At 39.6% G+C, this 21,256-nt stretch overlaps 1 protein-coding gene across 3 annotated transcripts in view; it reads right to left on the bottom strand.

Annotated features, from left to right (window-relative positions):
• Positions 1-14,907, bottom strand: part of SHQ1 (SHQ1, H/ACA ribonucleoprotein assembly factor) — a 51,554-nt gene extending 36,647 nt beyond the window's left edge. The window contains exons 1-7 of one of the 3 annotated variants that reach the window (XM_055805885.1): positions 14,825-14,907; positions 12,202-12,381; positions 11,146-11,210; positions 10,142-10,264; positions 9,195-9,352; positions 7,502-7,614; positions 5,433-5,560 (exon numbers count right to left, since the gene is read on the bottom strand). In XM_055805885.1, the coding sequence (XP_055661860.1) occupies positions 5,433-5,560; positions 7,502-7,614; positions 9,195-9,352; positions 10,142-10,264; positions 11,146-11,210; positions 12,202-12,344 (730 nt within the window). In that variant the 5' untranslated portion in view covers positions 12,345-12,381; positions 14,825-14,907. Of the gene's footprint in view, positions 1-5,432; positions 5,561-7,501; positions 7,615-9,194; positions 9,353-10,141; positions 10,265-11,145; positions 11,211-12,201; positions 12,382-13,561; positions 14,596-14,824 lie in introns of those variants that run through there. The other 2 variants (XM_027781596.2, XM_055805884.1) reach the window with 2 other exon arrangements.
• Between the last annotated feature and the right edge of the window lie 6,349 nt (positions 14,908-21,256).

Genomic DNA, 21,256 nt, shown 5'->3' with positions numbered 1-21,256 from the left:
GTTAAGATCACTTCTGATGATTACAGTAATAAAGATTTATTAAAAAGAGGCAAAATAATTCCTTCAAAGCACATGAGACTATCACAGACAGAATACCTGTTAAATAGTTATGCCAGCACTCTTGTATTTCTAAGCCTACCTCAATGTGCTTGCTACAGTTCGCAGTCAAGATGCACATGCATCAAGAATGCAACTGCCCTCCTTCAGAAACTCAGTATATTCAGTACTGGGCCCACCTCTGAGAATGCACTCTTCTTAATCAGCAACCACAACCTGAAGTTTGCTTCTGCCTCATAGCTGATCAAAATTAAATGACTTTCTTCAGAGAGAAGATGCAGTCCAACACAGAACAAAAAATTCACTTTATAGTTTTACTAGCAAGTATTTGTTAGATTCTCTAAAATCCACATTCCAGAGGAATATGTAAATGTGAGCCATACTTCTAAGCAGCAAGCAAAGAAACACTTGATGAAGTTCATGAAATCCAAGAGATAGTTTTCTTCTGCTAAAATTCAAACTTTCTGAAGCATCATAACACATACAACTGGACCATAAACACAGAAACTGCAAGTCTACTAGACAACAGCAAACAAGACAGACCAGATAGTTCACAAAGCTAAGTGTTACAAGATGTTCATTAACTCACCGCGAAGTACCAGGTGTTCTAAATAAAATTTCTCCCTCTGGAGAGAATACTTCAATTTTACAAATAAAAATCTACGCATTCCTTAAAGTTCTTGATTAATAAATGATCCAGGCCTGAAACTCATTATTAACGTGTCAAAACCACCACCTACTTTGTTTTTCCAATTCAAAAGTACATAGTATAAGATTAACAGAACAAGTGAAATTGTAATTACATTTTCTGTTATATTGCCAGTACACTTTTGCACCATTGCGTTACCAGTGTTCCATCTAAAAATCTGTACAACAATTAACCTAATGCAATGCAATATCTGCTACTTATCAAGTATTAACTTCGCAATTTTTCCTGAAGTTTGATTTTAAAATGTTTTCTATATTTGTTAGCGCCAAAATCATGTTTCTTCTAGCCACAGTATTAACTGTGTATTAACATATGTCTAAAGGAACCAGAGAAACTAACCACATACAAAATTACTGATAGATGAGACTACAAAGGCTACCCTTACTTGTTAATCACGTTAAAATGCTTATTTCAAATTGCCTTCAGTCAATGAAGTACAGCTTAACCTCTAAAGGGGAGAGTGAAGTCTGACAGCTAGAGAGTGTTTTGTTATGGTCTTACTGATATTTTATGCTGCTGACCATATCACTTAAATCAAGCCAGTGTAAGATCTCTATCTCAAGACTACTATGACACTTACAATTCTACGTGTTTTAGAACTTAGATAAACCATGCTATCTAGATAGATCCCTGACTCAGTGGTCAGACTCAGAAAATTACAGAAAGTATAGGTCAGGAAGGGCCTCTAATAATGAGATAGTCTGGCCTTCCAGTGAAAGCAGAGCCTTGGCTTATGGTCCATCAAGCCAAGTCTTTCCTTCGAGATGGCTGTGGAATTAAAGTAACTGAGCAGAACTGATCCCCCTGCCTGTCCGCCCCCCACCACCCCACCCCCCTTTTTAAATGTTAACTAAAATATCCTGCTACAATACCAAGTTTTTAAATGTGTCATTCTGTCCCTGTAAATTAAGGAATTGGCAACACCAGATAAAGGAGGACATCAGCCAGCAGAGAGTAATTTGAAGTAGAATAAAAATGAATTTTTAATTAAGTTGAATGTGATTGTTACAAAATACAAAACCTTTTGTCTGGAATCTGCAGAAGCAAGACTCTAATGTAAACTTCAGCAGCAGCAACCGAGCTTTCCAAAAGTTTTATTCCCTCATGGGAAAGTCTGTGTAATTAGTTAGGCTTCACGGAGTATTACTTGACTTCCATTAGATATTTTAAGTGTGAACAAAAACTGGGCCTTTCAGCTTTAGAAAATGACCACTCCAAAAATGGTATTTTGATACAAACATGACAGTGAAACCTGCTCTCTAGTATTTCTTCTGTTCCTCAGCCATACTGCAAAAGCAATCATCTTAGCTGCCTGGTGATTGACCAGCCTATGAAGAAAATAAACAAAAAACCCCACAAAGGGCAAGAAGAGACAATACACAGTGAAATACTCTCCTTCCCACATGGTAACTTGAGGAGTCAGTTCCCAGTGACATTCCCGATTCCACAGACACCATGTAGGTGGGAACTTCCCTAACAAGAGCAGTAACAGAGCACAAAATACAGGGACTCTAAAGGTACCAGGTGTCAAATTCTAGTGCCGACACTCCAATACTGTGGTAGCCTGTACTGTAAGGTACCATCAGCTTTAACATTACTATTCCTACCTTCTTGTCTTACCAGTCATCTACCTTCCATAAACAACCCTCTAAAAGGATACACCATGTCATGTTTGAGGGTAGCAGACTTCTCCAGTACGAGCTGCTGCACATTGGACATCTTGCAACTTCCATTCCGTCTCTCTGTTTCTATGTTCTTGTGTAACAGCTTTGGACAGCACAGGTTTGATCAAGAATATCACTTTTCTTCAAACAGGACAGACAAGTGTTTCTGCAAACTGGTCATGGCAGTCCACCTACCACTAGTTGTACACATTTTAGACACCCCAATATTTGAAGTCTCTTTACAAGCTGTATACTTGGAAGTTCTCATCATGGAAGATTATGGAAATGACCTTATTTCTGATGCTTTCCTTAGCACAAGACATGAATTTCTAACTCAGGAAGAGTACAAAATCTGGGTACTGTTTTATGCCTTTTTTCCCTAAGCAATGAAAAGAAACTGCATGAAGGTTTCAACCCCTCCTATATACCCTTAAACAGGTTCAAAAGTGCACAGGGGAAATTTGTATCTGATTTTTATAATGAAATGGTTTGAGTTTACACCTACCTGCAGCAGGATACATGCACACACAGGCTCAAAGAATCACTGCACATCACTTCATAAAACACCCCGAAACATACTGCAACACATGTAACTTTTGTGCCCCTAAAGCTTCTGTGCTCAAGTACACTTTGGCTTTTTATAGCTAAGCACTAGTGTTCAAAGGCTTTTTACTACAAGCACACTCTAGTACCAACAACAGCCTACTTACCCTTCTAGCCGTATAGCACACCTTGGCTTAACGCAGTCAGAACTCTACCCAGTTCTAGTGAAAATAACATAAAAATTCTCAAGTAGTAAAGAAGGTCCTTCACCTAGCACAGTCCATCTTTCTTTAATGTGCCTTTTCTATGTCACTTTGATTTACTAAGCGTGCATACTGGAATATATATTAAAGCAGATAATGCAGTCAAATTGCATTCAGCTTGTAAAAATTCCTCAATCTGTAACTGAGATTAGCTGCACCATCCCCTTTGATTGAATAAGGCACAAAACCAATGGAAAACCACAGGGAACTCATCCTACTGATGATCAGATTCCAAGTCCAACAGCCTGGACCCATCTCCTGCCCTTTTGCACTTCCATTCATAAAAGATCTTCAAGTAGAACCTGTACTCCCTCTCATGGTGGTTTCTTTCACCACAACTCACACAGGTTAAAGAACCTCCAATGGTTTCAGATCTTCAGCCACTTGCCATCCCCAGTCCCTGTTGCCAGTCAAACAGCACTAACAATGCTACCAGAACAATGGCCTTTCTTGGGGAAAGGGGGAGGCGTTGTCATTAACTTCACCCAAACACCGTTCGCCCTCTTACATTACTTATTTCCTCACGATCGAGAAAACTACATGAGCCTCCTCACTCAGCCATATGAAGGTCAGGCTGAATTTTTTGCTCATTCTTATTAAATATATGTTTTATAACAAATGATTTGGAAAAAATCATTTACGTAGCCCCACTTTCTGCACAACTTGGTTTGCAGCAGGCCTGTCAGGCTTTCAAGGAGTTTGTCTGTTGTTGTTGTTGCCCCTAAAACCCACCAATATATTTGGGTTTTCTTCAGAAATTCAATTTAGAGTAAAAACATACTTTTATCAAATGAAATCATCCAGCAGCTATTCATTTTCATTATATTCCTTAACACAGGCAAACATTAGCTTGTTTCATTTACTAAGGAGTGAATGGATAAAAATGAACAAAGGAACCCTTCATTATTCTATTTTCAAGCCTCTTGCACCTTTGTCCAATGCTTTTTAAATCAAATGCTTATGATAGATGTAATTAACAATTTCTGACTTCAGAGGCTGAAAAGAAACCAATAATGAAGATCAGATTATATTCACAGTAAAATATGCAACATTTACCCTAATTCCATTGTTCTCCTGTAGGAGATGTGAAAGTGCAGGTATTATGAGTGGACTAGTATTTGTTAAGGACCTCTGGTGAAGGGATTATCATTACCTATTTTAGTAATATTGGATTTTCATACTATGTAGAAATGAACAAAAAACAATAAAAGAATATACATAATAGTAACTTGTAATGCTCTCTGCAACCACTGCGTACAGATCTGTGTACAGCAAGTTCTCTCTTACCAATACTATTACAAAGTCATCTACTCAACCTAAAACCATCCCTTTTACTTTCTAAAAGGACACAAAGATTTTCCTTTGAAAGAAGTCCAAGACCCATAAAAGTAACAGTAGAGTAATAAATACTATGAAATTCTGTGGTACTGTGTAAATGAAATAAAACATCCTGCAGAAGACATGCTCATCAGAAATAGCACAATCTTCCACAGCTGATCCTTGGAAAAGCTGCTGTGAATTGTCAGCACCATATTTGGAAGTGGGCACAACAAACAGTTTTAACTATTTTTTCCATTGAAAGTACAACTAGGAAAGGGAGAACAGTTACTCAAAAAATCTGGAGGGGAGAAAAAGAAAAAAAAAAAGATGCAAAGGACCCCTTTTCTAGCTACTACAACCAATGCACGAAGATAAGTTTGATTTGATTTCAGATGCCATGACTTACTGACACTAGCAGCTCCTTTGAAATCCTAAAGATTACAACATGTCCTTGAAAGTAAACTTTTTCTTCATTGATACCCGAGTTTCTAGAATGGCCTTGATGACCAGTTAACTCCAAAATTTGTTATGCAGATGAAAAAAATATTAAGAAATCACACACTACACTACATAATTGACAGAAATGCTTAAGATTAAATGACCACTTTACAATATACTGTCAACTGCTCCACACAACTGCCTCAAAGATTTCAGTATATAACCGTCCCTCAGAAAAAAAACCCCAACTTTGCAGACAGGAGATGTAACAGAATATTCCTCTATTAAGAATGGTTAAGACTGCAGATTGTAGGATAAAACCATCCTTATTCCTGTAAGAACAGCCACCTAGAACGTAACAGGCATCACGACAAGTACCATTCAAGCAACAAGTGGTTTTGTGTGTGTATATATATATAAATATATGTATGTTCTCACCAAATTTATCAGTGTTATGCTCCTGATGACTTTCTCCCTGCAAGGCTGTCATTTTTTTATGAGCATCAACCCACCATGGTTTGTACTTTAAAACATGCTGAATAGCTTCATCTTCAAACAAATCAGCTCTGGGAAAAAAAAAAAAAAATCATGTGCTATTTATTTCAGTTTATAGTGTATGTGGGTATATTTTAAGCCATACATTTAGTATACACGACCTAGCTCCAGGACATTTTCCATACATTAGAAATAAGTTCTTTGACTTAAAACCAGAAATAATAAAAGCATAAACAATATTCTCTTATCTTACAGTACCCCTTCCTTTATTTTTCCAGCTTTCCTGAGCTGGATAAGAAGCCTAGGAAATTACTGACCTTGCAGCATAACATGAAGGTGAAGAAACCTGAATTGTTGTGGATATATCTGAAAGAAACCATTCCAAAGAGAAGACTTCTCATACAATATCACTAGCAGCAAACTTGGTTTTACTGAGAACTTCTCCCACTTTAAGTCTGTATACTTTGGGAAGGAAGGGAATGTAGCTAAAAGACAACAATGAAATAGGCATGGGGGTTGACTTTTAGGTAAACAAGGGCATGCTGTAGCAAGGTGGAAAAATGAGGAGTTGTACATAAATTCTGGAAGAGAAATTACCTCCATCTCAGCACATCTCAGCCGCTGTGGTAAAAATCTCAATATAGTAATTCTGGGAGGATTTATACTAAAGGATTCGATTTCTAAGCCTCCTCTTACCATTTCAGCTTTTTCTTCACACCGAACAATAGTGTAAATAGTGAGAATTGAGAAAAACCACAGAAATGTAATACATTCTTAATCACGATAAAAAAACTGCCAAATCTACTGAACACAATGTAATTTGCTTTACTCACACTGACAGATTTTTTGTTGCCTTCCTTCAGTGTCTTTATCAAGTAACTTACATATCAGCCAGCATACATTTCTCTCAAAAGCAACAGAACACTTGTTTGCCACCATTTCCCCCAGAGATGTCCTTACCAGGGTACACAGGAAAACAATCTTTGTTGAAGAAAGGTTGGTATCATCTGTTCTGAAGCAACTGAAACAGCCATTAAACTAAACTGTTTGTAGCTCACCTACCAGGCCAGAATACAGGGTCTAAGATGGAAACTTACAATTACCATCATTTGCATCACATTATAGGTTAGGAACTACCTCAATTCTAGTGATATGTGCTTCCAACTGAAGTTTCAAGAAAGTGTTTCTAATTTTTATGTGCTACAGAAAGACATACAGCTGCCTCTGAAACACCTGCCTGGGGAAAAAGGCCAAGTTTGCAAAGATATCTTCTGAAACAACTCAAAATGGGTTAAGCCTACCTCTCCCTGAACAAAACATACCACAAGTACTAATTGTCCCTACTAGGGACTAGACTCTTGTCCCACCAAATCAATCTTGCAGCAATCACCGTATAATTAACAGATCTCATGGCTTCAATTTACTTTATTGAAGTTTCTGAACCTAACTTGACCTGAAATACTCCGCAACTTGAAAGGTACAAAGAATCATTTACACCTTCATTACATAGAATGTAGAAGGCACAAATAAACACAAAGTCTTGGTTTGAAACTTTTCCTTGTTCTGCTGTAAAACAGGTTTCACATGATGGGAGGCAAAAACCATGGTGGCCTAGACAAAGTCTTCATAACTTCAAAACTCAAGTTTTTCTTCCTCAGACCAGGCCATTTCAGTAATCTTTGTTTCACAGAGCAAAACAACGTCCTGACATCTACAAGCCAATACGCTGGCAGAGACTGGCTACTCAGCTGCTGAACAGACAAACTACAAAACAACGTTCAACAGTTCATCGCAGCCCCTGCTTGAACACAGCCTTAAGCAGTAATTAAACAGTCGAGTTACCCCCAAACAGATGAGCAGTATGTTGTGTCAGTGTCACACTTAAGAATACCCTTTTATGGCCTGCTGTGATGAGACAAAGAAACAGGCAAATAAAGTAAAGCTATTACTTCTGAAAGCGATCTTAAAACCAATCATTATGAAAAGAAAAAGTGAATGTATTCAATACTCACAAGTAATGATCAGAGTCAAACTTGGCAGCCTCAGCTGCCAGGCGTTTCTTCCTGCGTTCATCTACAGGAGTCTGGTCTGGATGCTTAATGTCAACAACATCACTGAATTCATCCTGTAAATGCAACGAAAATTATAGGACCCAGCCACAGGTATAACAAGCAACATTTATTAAATAAGAGTTTAGGAAGAAAGCTCATCAGCATTACACTGAAATCCCTAGATGCTCTTCAGTCTCCCTTTTAAATCTTCCAAATTCAGGCTCCATTGTACAAATACAGCATAAGAATTCCAAGGAAATTCAATTATTTGAAGCTCCTTAGAATTCCATGATATTATGAAGTCTATTCAGGTTGTTTTATCATAAGACAAGCCCATTATTTTGCATTATGCTAAAATTTGCAGTCTTTAACAAAAGCAAGCAACCACAACAATGACAAGGTAAAAATCATAGCTATGGTTCTTGTGTCTTGAGATTCTCACACTCTGAAGTGGCCATACATTCATTAATGGGCAACTGCATTGTCATTTTATGCATCATTAAGCGGCAGTACGTTAATGCTGATGGGAAACTTCATTAATTTCATAGTAATAAAACAGTGTATATACCCTAACAGAATGTAAATACTTTCTCCTGAATAGCAACCCTTCTGCTCCAAACTCCAAAAACACAATTCATGCAATTATGAGTTACAGAGTTACATAATTGCTTTTAACAGCTACATCTTCAATTGCTCTAAGAACACCACAAAAAATTAAGTTACCATCTGCAATTAGAAGTTGTGTATACTATTACTGCAAACTGCAGCATGCTAGGTAGTACAGATAAGCTTCAATCTATTTGTGAATTAAAGAAGCTGCTGAACGCACAAAAACGAAGTAACTTCATTTTAAAGCTCCTATCCTACCAAGTAATCCACAGAAGCAATTTCAGCACATCAGCATAACCCTAGTAAATCTCACAGATAACAGGTGAGCAGACATCTTGAAAAGTACACACTTCAAAAGTTACTGCCTTGCGAGAAAAATCAAGTCTAAAATAAAAAGTACAATCATATAGTTACCATGAATTTCACAGTGAAAAAAAATGTAGTGCCACAACAATAACAGGACCTATAGATTAGCCAGCTTTATGTGTTTTTTTAATTGTGTAATTTCTTTGTAATTCAAAAGTATATTGAAATATACTCTACACCAATGTTAAGTATGTTTGAAGTCTGAATAGAAGACAATAACAAATATAAAGCAGAAGTGTTAACAGCACACTGTTAACAGCCTGTAGACTGTTTGCAGCTTGCCAGAACTATTCACCTGGCACGTGGCCTACTTCATACAGGCCTTTTCCTCCGTGTCTTCACAGGCTAGCTGAACCATGTTGGTGACAGCAGCCCACTTCCTGAGGCCATTTGTACTAAGGACCCCACTCAACCCTTTCCTCCAACACCGCAATCACTGCAGAAACAGATCAGCCTGTTGACTCTGCTACAAGATGAACTCTGTCTCAACTACCTGCTACCTCTGCAAGAACAAGGATTTGTCTTGACTACCACAGGCAAAAGCAGAATATTCTCAGTCACAGAACGCGCTAATGGAAAAGTTACCTAATGATCCTCTCTCGACTATGAAGTGAGCCAGGAAGCCCACCTAATGAGAAAGTTATCCAGAACTTTTATGATAGGACAAATATGCATCTACCTGCAGACGCTGGAACACCCCTGACCGCATATTCCCAAATCCGTAACAGTACTGTACTAGTAGAGTGTTTTCTGTGCTTGCTTTGTAAGGTGTCTGCTCTATTTCCCAGTCAAATTCTTCTTCCTCCTCTTCCTCCTCAGACAACTCGGCAGAGGCACCTTAATAAAATCACACAGTCAGAGAAAGATAATGACATAGAAAATATATATGATCTAATAGAAAGGAAAACACTGATAACACAATAAGCCTTTCTCATTTTAGTTTATCTTTTAAGAAGTCTTAGACAACACTGGGTCATACAGGCAAATGCTTCCATCAGTAATTCATCGGTCCTGCTCCCAGTTCTCCTGCTTTCAAAAATGAAGACCAGGAACACTAAATTTTTTAAGTATACTCCCTCAAAGACTGAGGTAATTGTTCCACTGATTTCAACAAGATCACCATTTCTACTAAGAGAACCCTGACAGGAGTAAAGTGACATTATCAATTATTTAAGACAGATATTAAAAAATTTAATACAGGTAGTCAAACATTTTTGTCTGTTAAATACTGATGTTAAGCAAGTCATCCACTGGAACCTGCGGTTTTAATCAGCTTCTACCATTCGAGCTGAAAGTCCAGTTTTACTAGCTTGTAGAAAGCACAAGAGTCAAATGTGTGTGCATTATGCAGCCACTAGAGGGGCACAGAGATCTACAGAGGATTAGCATCTTGGGCACATTTCTGAAAATGTAAACATAACTATGCCTAGAAAGATGATGCGTATATAACATACAACACATTAGTTCTCTGCTCATCCGTATTTTCAGATTCATTCACACCATTCCTGTACCTTGGACTAGACAATAACCGAAGTAATGTATTTTTTCACATCTCACTATGAAGTTCTATAATTATTTCACTATGTACATGTACCACTAGGTTAGACAAGATTTATTTTGTCATACCTATCTCTTCCACTAAATGTTTTGCTGTTCTTAATTTCTTTGGTGCTAAAAGAGATGTCAGCATGTCCAGTCCCTCAAAATATTGACCAGGAATCTCCTTAGGTAACCGAAGTGTAAAAATTCCTTAAAGGAAAATAAAAATACAATTATTACATTAAAATATCCCAGAAAAAAACGTGCATTTTCCCTCTGATGAAAAGCTCACAGAAACTGGGTCACATGCAGGTAGCATGTTGTTAAGCATCAATCTCTGTGCATGTTTTTAACCTTACTTCACAAACTTCTCAGAAATAAAAGATTCTGATAATAGAGCATTAAAGAAAATATTTAACCAGCTGTAGTCTCTTGACTCACATGGCATAAACACAAACCAACAAAATACAAGCTTTATTTCATTTCTAATCCTTCCACCAATCAGGCAATCAACAGAAGTTCATAGAAACCTAACTACATTCAACAATCTGATTGTCTTAAGTCAAGCACATAATAAAGGCTTTGCAAGTACCAATTATAGGTTTATCATTGTGTTATTTTATAAATAATACATTAATTCCAGAAGGTATATATTTTATTCCAGACATATCTTCCACGAAGGTGCTGAGAAAGGCTAATGTCTTCTCTCCTAAGAGGTATCCAAGAGACTGCCTTAGAATTCTCTGATTTCTACTCAGCCCTACCTGACTTCTTTGTAGATTTACTAGACTAACAATCTTGGTACAGTAACACATCTAGCCCCCACAGGGCTCAAAGAGGACTTGTACTTGTTGTTTTCATTATTAGGACAGCTCTGAACACATCCTTGGTGCTTAAGGATGGCCTAAGTACATACAATAAATCCTGTGCAAGATATTTTTTTTTATACTACATAACATAGGAGAAACTTGACATTTATGGTATCATACACTTCACTGAAGTTCTATGCAATTCCAGTGCAGCAAAGAAAAATGCTACTAACTTTCCAGTAATTTATAAATTATACACATACTAATAACATTAACTAATACCTTTGTCTGTATTGTAAGATGCTTTTTCTCTGCCATCTTCTACAACTCTTCCAGGAAGTGTCAATCTGTGGGTAAAAAATGAGGCACCTCATTGAATGTCTGACTAATTCCATAACTTTACATTTCAGCCTATAAAAACATATGGCACATTCCAAGAGCAGCACAAAGGACTTAACCACATGACTCCTTCCAATAGTAATGGGAGACATGCAGCTGATTTCCCATGTACTTCAAAATCTTTTTCCCTAACTTGGCAGAAGAGATCAGCACCCGAAGTTGTGACTCCTGGTTTCCCAGGTTGGATGAGGTCACAGCCACCACAGACGTGACACTCTCGGCACTACATGCAACACCGAAAATGCTGCAATTTAAGAACTGTAAGATAACCCACAGTGACAGAATATGAGAAGTCATCCAAAGTTCTTTTATTTCTTATTCAGAACACCTAGGTCACTGCATTCTATCAGTCCACTAAAACCCCTTGCAGCTGGTCTACTAATGCATATTATGGAACCATGTGCAAGAATACAGGGAACAAAAAATAATGAAGGTTAATAGCTTGTCAGCTCTTGCACACCTTAGGTTCCCTTAACACTTTTAACACCGAGATTGTCTCTTCCTTTTCTACAGAGTAGTAGGAAACTTGCTATCTAGAAAAAATATACAGCACAGAACCTCACTTCCTACTGCCTCCACCCACATGACTTTGCTCCCTTTATATTATTACAAGTTTATCAAAATCCATTCTTTACCAAATATACTGTATCTGGCTCTCAACAAGGAAGAGGCACACATATATCCAGAGAATTGTCTTGCCATTTTACAATTAACAATCTATTCTAAATTTATAAAATTTTCTTTAAACTCCCTTAAATGTGATTTAATGACTAGAAACAAAGAGGCCAGATCCATAAAAACAACTCTTTGCATGAAACAGGCTGTCTGCAGAACACAGTGTAAAAGCTGCAGATGAGGAGCGTTCTGAAGAGACCAAAATGAAGTTCATTCTCTACGGACTTATTTTAAGTTATTTTTTTTAACTCTTCCACTACTTACCTGAGAAAGTATGGTTTAACATGAAATTTAAAATCTTCCCCTTCAACATACACATCAAACTCTGAAGGTCTGGCATAAGGTACTTTGATTATTATTGTAAGAAAATCCGGATCCTGGGTAAGTTCAAAAGCTGGAGTTATCATGATGAATCCAGCAGAAGCAACCACTGGCTGTGTGGCCCTATCAAAACAGGAAAACAAGAGAAGATTATTGTAGTTTCTGATGTATGACAGCAAATAGAGGCTCTTCAAAATTCTTTAAGAACAACGTATCAGATTCTCACGGAATTATCTTCCACATGCTCAAGAAGAACACTCACGACAACAGCAATTAAACAAACAAAAAAGCGTTATCATTAATTTGAAGGTACCACCTCTCTGCACCTTAATGAAACAGTTGAACATGCATCAAGGCAAAACATTTGGAGCACAGGAAAGTGCCTATTCAATTCCGTACAAACAACACACTAAATTCAGTCCTAGAACGCAGCACCTTTTTGCAACTGTTGTTTACAGTTTCATACATAGTGGATGTTAGATCTTTACAGTTCATTACTGACCTGATCACAAACCACTACTAAAAATTACTGAAAAACAGTAACATTTCAAAAAAATTAAGAGCTGTATTTTATAATTCACACACATATTAGTCCTAACACAAGCAATAGATTCAGTACACCCTAGATTATTAAATTTGAAGAGCAGTATGCTTAGTGTGTATGCTCAGATACACAAGCCACCGGAATAGTACATGCACAGTAAGAGAAAGATGCTCCTTTGTGGTGGGCTTGTGACACAAGAGCCATCTGAACCGTTTAAACATGAGCAGCTGACACATTCAGGATGTCCAATGCAAACATGCTTACTGTTTTGATCAGTTTGCAGGCTTTTCACAAATCTTGAAGTATCCTAAAAACCTCACATTCCTTCTGAGGATTCAGTCAGAGAAAACATAACTAATACAGTAGTTGTAACTGAACTAAATTACCTAGAGGATTAGAGCATATCTGGCATCTCCTTCACCAGGTGTTTTTAAGGGCAATTTAGATAAACATCCATCAGAACCATATGTACATGGGCATGTGTATATATTTAGCATGAGAGAAGGAATTTATACAGTACCATTCACCTTATATATAAATTGTCGGACTCTTCAATAGCTTCTAAATGCAAGATAATTCCTCAAGTTTAACTTAGAATACAGTTGGGGGGGGGGGGGGGTCGTGCAGGTAGGAAGGATCACACTCTTTTAAAATTATCTTTTTAAGATAAAAATATTTTTATCAAAACCTGCAAAACAGAGCTATTATCTGGAAAAGAGCTACTTTTGACTTTCGCAGTTATCTTTATTAAGCTTATACCCATTCTGACAATTTCATGAACACACACAGGAAATCAACCATAGAGGTGACTTAGCAGTCCTGAGTTAACAGTTGCCCTTTATCTCTTCGTCTTGAAAGTCTTTTCCAACCTAAATATTTCTGCGACAAACCAATTACCCTTTTTTTAAAATACAGATCTACCTCATTCAACAGGTATGAAAAAAATTTAAACTCCCCATTTCACCGCATCACTTGATTCCAGGGCAACATTCCCATCCATTCCAAGCTGAGAACCTGCCACGTGTTTATTGAGTTCTAACTAGATAGGAAATACCTGGCTTAAAGAACACCTGCACAGTGATTTACATTGCTGCGGGCTTTCTCCATTTAAGCACCACACGCTGTGCAACAACACAGGATAGAAGGTAACAAAAACCCACTAGCTCATTTAGACCCTTCAAAACAATATGCCAACCTGTATTTTTATCCTCTCAAATCAGAGGTCTGTTTTTGTTTTGGTTTTTTTTTTTTTTATTATTTTAACAGTAGCCCCAAAGCCAGGCCCAGCTGTTCCTGCTCTGAGCTTCTCAGCGCTGCTGCACTTGTGGAAGCCGTAACACAAATAACCCCAAAACAACCTGGAAGCTCGCACACAAATCCCTGTTATTTCCCAGACCACAATCTCAGAACCACCGAGTTCCAATCCCCAGCAGCGCCTGCCACAAGCTAAAGTCAGGTACTCCAAAATAATTAAGCTTCCCTGCGTTTTCTGTAAAAGAGACAGCTATGCACCACAGAAAACAAAACATCAAAATTAAAGAACCACACACACACACACACAAAACCCAAACAGCAAGTAGAACTGAACCGTTTCCCTTGCAGCAGGAGCTGGCAGGAAAAGGGACGTCGAACGCTTTGCCCTGCTTTCCCTCAGAGTCAGTACAGTAGGGCACAATTCCCCCCCCCGCTGCCCGTTAAACCGGCTCAAACCGGACTCTCAAGCCGCGCCGCGGGGCACACAAGAGGGAAGCCCCTCGGCCGTACTCCCGTCGGCCCCGGGACAGGCGGAGAAGCCGCTAAGACAGCGGGGACGCAAGGAAGGAAGGCAGGCAGGCACGCGCGGACTCCCCGCAACAGACCCGCACCCTGGCTGAGGGCCGCGAACCGCCGCCGCCCGCCCCAAGACCTGCTGAGGTGACGGAGCCCTCCGAAGTTGCGGCTGCCGGCGGGGACAGGACAGCGCCGCGCCGCTGCCCTCAGGCCAGGCCCACCCGCCGCCGCTCCGCCGCCGCCGCCACTCACCGCGCCCGGGCGGCTCCCGCCGCTGCCCGCCCTCACCGCGCGCGCGTGGCTTTGCGACAGGGAACGCGCATGCGTCAGGCGGCTCCGGAGCGCGGGAAACGGCGCCGCCCCGCCGGGCTGCCCCGCCCCGGTCCTCCCGCCTCCCTGAGGGGCCGCCCTTCTCGCCGCTCCCCGCCTTTGGAAGAAAACAAAAATGGAAGGGACGGGGTAGAGTGGCGGCGATAAGTGAGCGATGTAAGGCCTGGGGAGGGTCCCCTACCACACACCAGGCCTGGCCTTCCCTTACGCTCCCTCACGGGTCTCACCGTCGTCGGGGGCGCCAGCGAACAGGGCCGTTCCCGGCAGGCTTTACGTTAAAGCAAAAGTGATGATTTGGTGGGCCTGATGTCCTGGTTTAAGGGAGGTCTAAGGGTCTCCAGAGAGAAAAGCAGTATTTGAGCAGATCCTAACCCTCAAATTACTGTCATTCTGATACATCTATGGAATGCTAGTCAGAGACCGGGCTGCTGCAGTGTGAGGATTGCCTGCCTAACCTCAGCTCTTCTCTCCTTCATGATAGCTGCAGCCATACCTAAAACTGGTTTCTAACGTGGTCAGATACTGCTGAAAGTAAATTGTCTCACAACTAAGTATATAAGAAATACCTGTATGTGTGTAAGTAAAGCGTGCAGTGAGAACAAATACCTCTGGAGAGGACAGAATGAAGTTAAGAACTGAGTAAATAGGAATAGAAGGTTTGGACCTAATGTAAGGTGAGGTGGTAAGGATAAAATGATTTCAAGAACCAAAATGCATCAAAGTGGAGGACTGCAGAAATAAATGGAAGAGTGACCTCGCCAGCACATCAGAATAGGAATTCCCAGTTACATAAGTCTGTTCTAAGACAGCGGATAAATGCAAACAAGACAGACAATGTAAATGAAAGTCAATCCTGATGAATCAAAAGAAATACAGCATCAAGGAGAAAATACAACAGGCAGCTCAAAAAATTGCTAAAAGCAGAAAAATTGGTTTAAAAGCCATAATTTACTTATCTTTAAATATAGCACCTAATGTAGGATTAATCTGATTTTTCTGTCATTAGACCATGAAAGGTATTCTGGTTCCAGATAATCTTCTACATTTTTAAATTCCTCTGACTCTTCCTCTCCCGGCCTCCTCTGAAATGCATTCAAACATTTTTCCTGACGGGAAAAAAACATAATTATGTAACCTCTGCTAATGAAGGTTTTTTATTAAAAAAAAAGACAAACAATCTTTCAAGCTAATAAAGATTGATTCTTCTTGGGGGAAATCCACTGAATATACCATCTTTTCACGAGAAAACATCTTCACTCTTGTAAAGAACTGAACCAGCAGTTTAAATACTGCACAAAAATTAAATAGTTGCTTCAAAATAGATCATTCTCCCCATTGATCTAAAATTGATGGATGTTTTTAATATTCAGCCTAAATTTTCTTATGTCCCAGTTTTTTACATGCAGAAATTGAAGATGCATGGCATATAAAATGCATTTTTTTATATTAAGATGTTAATGACATCTAATTTCAGATGCTGGTTTGACTTGGACCAAGGCCTTGATCAAGTCCTCAGAAACTTTTGACGCATTTCCAGAGAACAGCGCTATTTAACCTCTGGACCTTGCCAATGCAATCTATAGTAAGAATATTGGACAGGAAGCTGAGTTATGAACCAGTAGGCGCCATCTACTCTGGGTATATTTAAATTTGCATGACAAGTCTATGAAAGATAAAGATGATGTTTCATCAGAGAGTTTATTCTTGCCTAACTGACACTTTTCAAGACTGCCTCAGAATTATATTTTTAGAGTCTAAGAACTCCCAGCCTTTTTTGTCTGATAATACTTTCCTTGTAAGAGGAATATTTATATGCTGATTTCAGTGACAAAGCTGGTGCATCAGCGACCCGGCTTTTCCATCCCAAATTAAGTATGAAGAAGCATCTCTAAGAAATTTACATTGCTTTCTTCCATAGAAAGCATACTGAGTTTTTTAGAACTATAATGAAAAAGCCTTATCTAGAAATGTAAAAAGACTACCTCTTCCGGCGCATCTTTCTAATGAAGTGAATTTGGCTGCTATATATTTAATGGAACACTGAAGAATGAAAATGCCAGTATCTACAATTACCTACAATGTCTTGGGCAAGTAGTTAGCAAGACTTGCTATCCCTTTGAAAAAAAGAAACATGAAGCTTTGCAATTTACAAGCGCGATTGACTCTACATGGCTAATAATAACAAGTAAATCTCGCATAATCCCACAGACACAATACATGCTATATTCTAGATATATAATTGGCATGTACATAAAAATGGTAATCAGATACAAAATGTGCGTTTAGTTTAACATGTAAAAAGAGGAATAAAAGTGTTTCTCTACCCAGGAAACAAATGGAAATGCAGTAGGTGTATGTTTCAATCAGAAATATATTCCTCCATGAAATACATTATAAAATACAATATAATACATAACTATTTCCATTGTCTGAATTGCCAGTGCTATAATTGTTATAAACAACTAGAAGTAGTTCTTTAATTGTCAGACTTACACTTGGCAAAAAATCAGTGTAGATGAACAATGTAAATTATAATTGAGGGCCTTTCCCGAGATGGAAATAGAAAATATAATTGTACACTTGAGTAAAATGCATATTATTCTTCCCTTTAATTTGAAAAGAAGTGAAAAACAAGTATTTTGGCTTCTTTTGTCTAAGTGGACTGAAGCATTCCTCCAAATCTAACGCATTTTAATCTGAGTTTTCTTTCCCCATAGATTTGATTTTCCAGGAGTTTATAATCCTTAGCAATTTCACTTACAGAAGTACTGTGTTCATAATACAATGTTATCTTCATAGTTTTATTGTCCCTCTTTCCTCTTGCAGTCTCCATTCTACAAAGATAATGAAGCTTCTCATTTTATTTCTCCAGAGGAGGTAAGGATCCTAGATCATGAAGACCTTCTGTCCTTTTTCAGATGAGGATAACAGCATGGGTCTCTAGAGGCAGGATGGTGGTCTTTATAAATTCAGGATCAAACTTGCAATAGTCTTTACAAGAATAAGATTGTAACAGGCAGGGATGTAAATACGTAATGTGTTTCTTGGTGTTACCTTTTGTGGTGTTACCTGCTTGGCAGATGTCCAACTTGCTTTGCAGGAGGTATATGTAAAACTTGCATGGGAGAGATCAATTCACAGTTTAGCTTCTTAGTGACTGAAGGACATTGAGTGTAATATCAGTACCTAAGAGCCTGACCTGCCACTGCTAAGCAGGAGAGTTCTTAGATCAGTGGCCCATGGAGTAGTCCAGAGGCAGGCACATTGCATATGGCTCTATGTGTGGCAAACGTGGGTTTTTTTGTGCTGAAGCTGCTTTCAGGTTTTGAACAGCTTCCTAGGGATCTGCTGGGGTTAAGAGCCCTTGGAGTTGTTCAATTTACACTCCAGAAGTAGCATATAAAAACCTTCATCTGGGTTTTTAGATCAGCTGTAGGACAGTGAATTTTTAAAATTTATTACTCACTAGATAGCATGCGTATAATTTTCTTACTGTGTCTAATCTGTAGAGAGTGTACTTCCATTACAGCCCTGTTCCCAGGAACCTGGCTCTTTTAATGCTTGAATCTTTGGCTGCTGCAGAAAATAGCACCTCTGACACAACCTTAGAAATTGTCATAAAAAAAATTACTAAGAAAGCTTCATTTTTAAGATTTTCTCAAAATACAACTATACTTTAAATTAGTTCCTTACAGAGTTACATTATAGTACAGGCCTCTGAATGATTTGCCTTTTGATACAAACAACAATGCCACATTACTGTGTTTGCAATACAAAATATGCCAAACACACTTGATATTGATAAATTTAAGTCTAAAATATGTGAAGTTTTACTTAAGCTGGTTGTCACTATTGTTTTAGATCTAAGCCACGAGTTTAACTGAATATCTCCGTAGCCACTATCAACGTATAGACACTGACATCGTGGCCAGTCCACACCTTTGCTGCCAAAGTTGAACAGTGTATTCAGCAATGCTGGTCTGAAGCTGTGCAATGGAATTCTGTTTCAGTCCAGCAGTGGAACTGATTCTGGGTGAGTGTGCATGCTGGTGGCATGGAAGAGTGGATATTTGCACAACTCAGTTTGAAAGAAAATGGCGCAAGGAGGCAGGTAAGCAGTATACTACAGCATGTCACAGAAACAAGGGGAAAAGTCTGTAAAAATCTCTTAGAATGTTTTTCAGATTTCATAATGTTTACCTTAGTATTTTTATGCAGACACTGCTGACACATCTCCTGCATATGAAATAGGTTTTATTGACAGTATAAAATCACACATTTGTACAGGTTGAGGATTTTAGGAGGTTGCTACTGGTACTCTTTTTTTTAATGTTTGGTAGGGTTTTATTGTAGTATGTATATTCTCAGAAAAGAGCATATGTTCATGCATTGTGGTTTTTCTGTAGTTTCTCATTTGGTATTGCTATTTTCTCATACCATGAAGTAATTTATATTTTGCATCTGCTCAGAATCTGAGTTGGATGAAATCCTGAAACAGTAATCATTCATTGCATTTTCACTGATACTAAGGCAAAGGACTTTTTGGGACACCACTAGTGAAGGCATGTGGTGACAGCAGCATAAAATGGCCAGGCTGCATAGTTTCACTGCCAAGTGAATGCCATTTAAGTAGCAAAGGACCAGCTCTAGGAAGATTTATCCTAAAAGTAAACCTGCCCTTACAGAGTAAGCTGTGCAGCTGGAGGTTCACCCCTTTTGCAGGACATCCATCATTTACAGTATTGATATAGTGAAAAACCTAGAACTCTGCTGCAGACTGAAGCTACATAGATAACAGAAACATTAACACCCGAGAAAGAGCGAAGCTTAGCACTTCGCATTTCGAGAAGGGACAATTAGTACCGATGTAGATGAGCTCAACAAGAATGTCAATAAGGAGCCTTCTGACAAGGACGTGCTAACTGCTAAAAGAAAATAAAACAAGGTAAAATAATGGAGGTAGTAGGAGATCAGCAACTTCCTACTCAAAAGGCCCCCACCCCAATGAAGATGGATCCCCCCGCCTGGGGATCATGCTGATACAGATAAAAAACAGCCCAGTGGGCATGTATTAGCTTGACTGTTTAGAGTGGACAATAAGGAAGGACTAATCGTTAGTTAGCAGATGTTTTAAGATAACAGAAACTAAATAACAAAGACTGCTAATGTGTGCAAAGATAAAAACTTCAGGTAACTGTCCAAGGAGATGAAAAGTACATCTTGTAGAGGCGTCAGACGGAGGACGGAGGAGATGCTGACTGTTCGGAAACCTTATGTATATGCATGAGTTTGTGTAATAAATATCGGACTGCTTGTTGAAACGGTGTGCAAGTTAGGAGGAGCGATCCCCCTTGCACGCGGCGCCGTAATAAACAAACATACCCACATTATGACTCTCCTCGAGTTGTAGAGTTCGATTCCACACGTCAGTATGTCGATCTCTTGTTCAGGAGACTTTGTCCTCGCAGCCTGTGTAGTTACTTGTCTGAAATGTAACACTTTCTCTCAGCACTGTGACTTCAGCCTTCACAGGACAGTTGTAGAACTGAGCATTTATTTGTTTAAAACAGATGAAATAGCCCTGCGGAGAGCACACTTCCACAGAGGTGAGGGACATGCTGAGAGCTACGCTGGGCATCTCAGCTCCATGGCCTTTCTCCAGTGTGGGTCAGCAGTGTGAGGTCACCGCTCTGCAGGGCAGTCCTTGGGGCTGAGACCGCCACGCAGTCTAGCTCGCTTCCAGTACTGACACCATGAGGGACCTGGGGGGCTCTGCTTTCCCAGTTCCCAGGTTGGTGTCTCCATTCTTCTCACCGTTTCTGCTCCAGCTCCATGGAGCAGCAATATGGCTTGTATTTCTGTCATGCTGTACGTTTAAAGGTCATAAATCAGGTTATGGATCTAAGCAGGACTTATTTCTGTGAAATTCACAGCGTTGCAGTCTCTGTTGATGAGGCACAGAAGACAGGCTAAGGCCAGTCATTTGAGGACAAGTTCAAAGCCCCCCAGGGTAAGTGAGCGGCTCTGTTCCCTCACTGCTCTTACAAGTGATGCTCTTTACCGCGGTGCAGTAGCAGGTGTGACCGGGCTGGTGTGTAGGCAGGTGATGGCCAGAGGCTGCGCGGTGGGGGGATGCACAGCCGTGTGCCTGTGGCACCGTCAGGTGAAACACGCTGCGGAGACCAGCCTCTTGGCTCACCGCTCCCTGAGCACCCCTCCGCACACACTCGCGCTCTCCCAGCCCCGCACATCGCATCAGGCCGGGGTCTCCGCGGGGCGCGGAAAGGGAGGGTACCCGTGAGTCGCGCAGCCTGCCGGCAGCGTTCCTTCCTGCAACGCGGAAACGCTGTTTGA

This window comes from Falco peregrinus, chromosome 5, assembly GCF_023634155.1.
Source record: "Falco peregrinus isolate bFalPer1 chromosome 5, bFalPer1.pri, whole genome shotgun sequence".
In the NCBI taxonomy this organism is placed as follows: Eukaryota; Metazoa; Chordata; class Aves; order Falconiformes; family Falconidae; genus Falco; species Falco peregrinus.
Note: the sequence above shows the minus strand (reverse complement) of the source record. Positions and strands in the feature narration are given on the sequence as shown.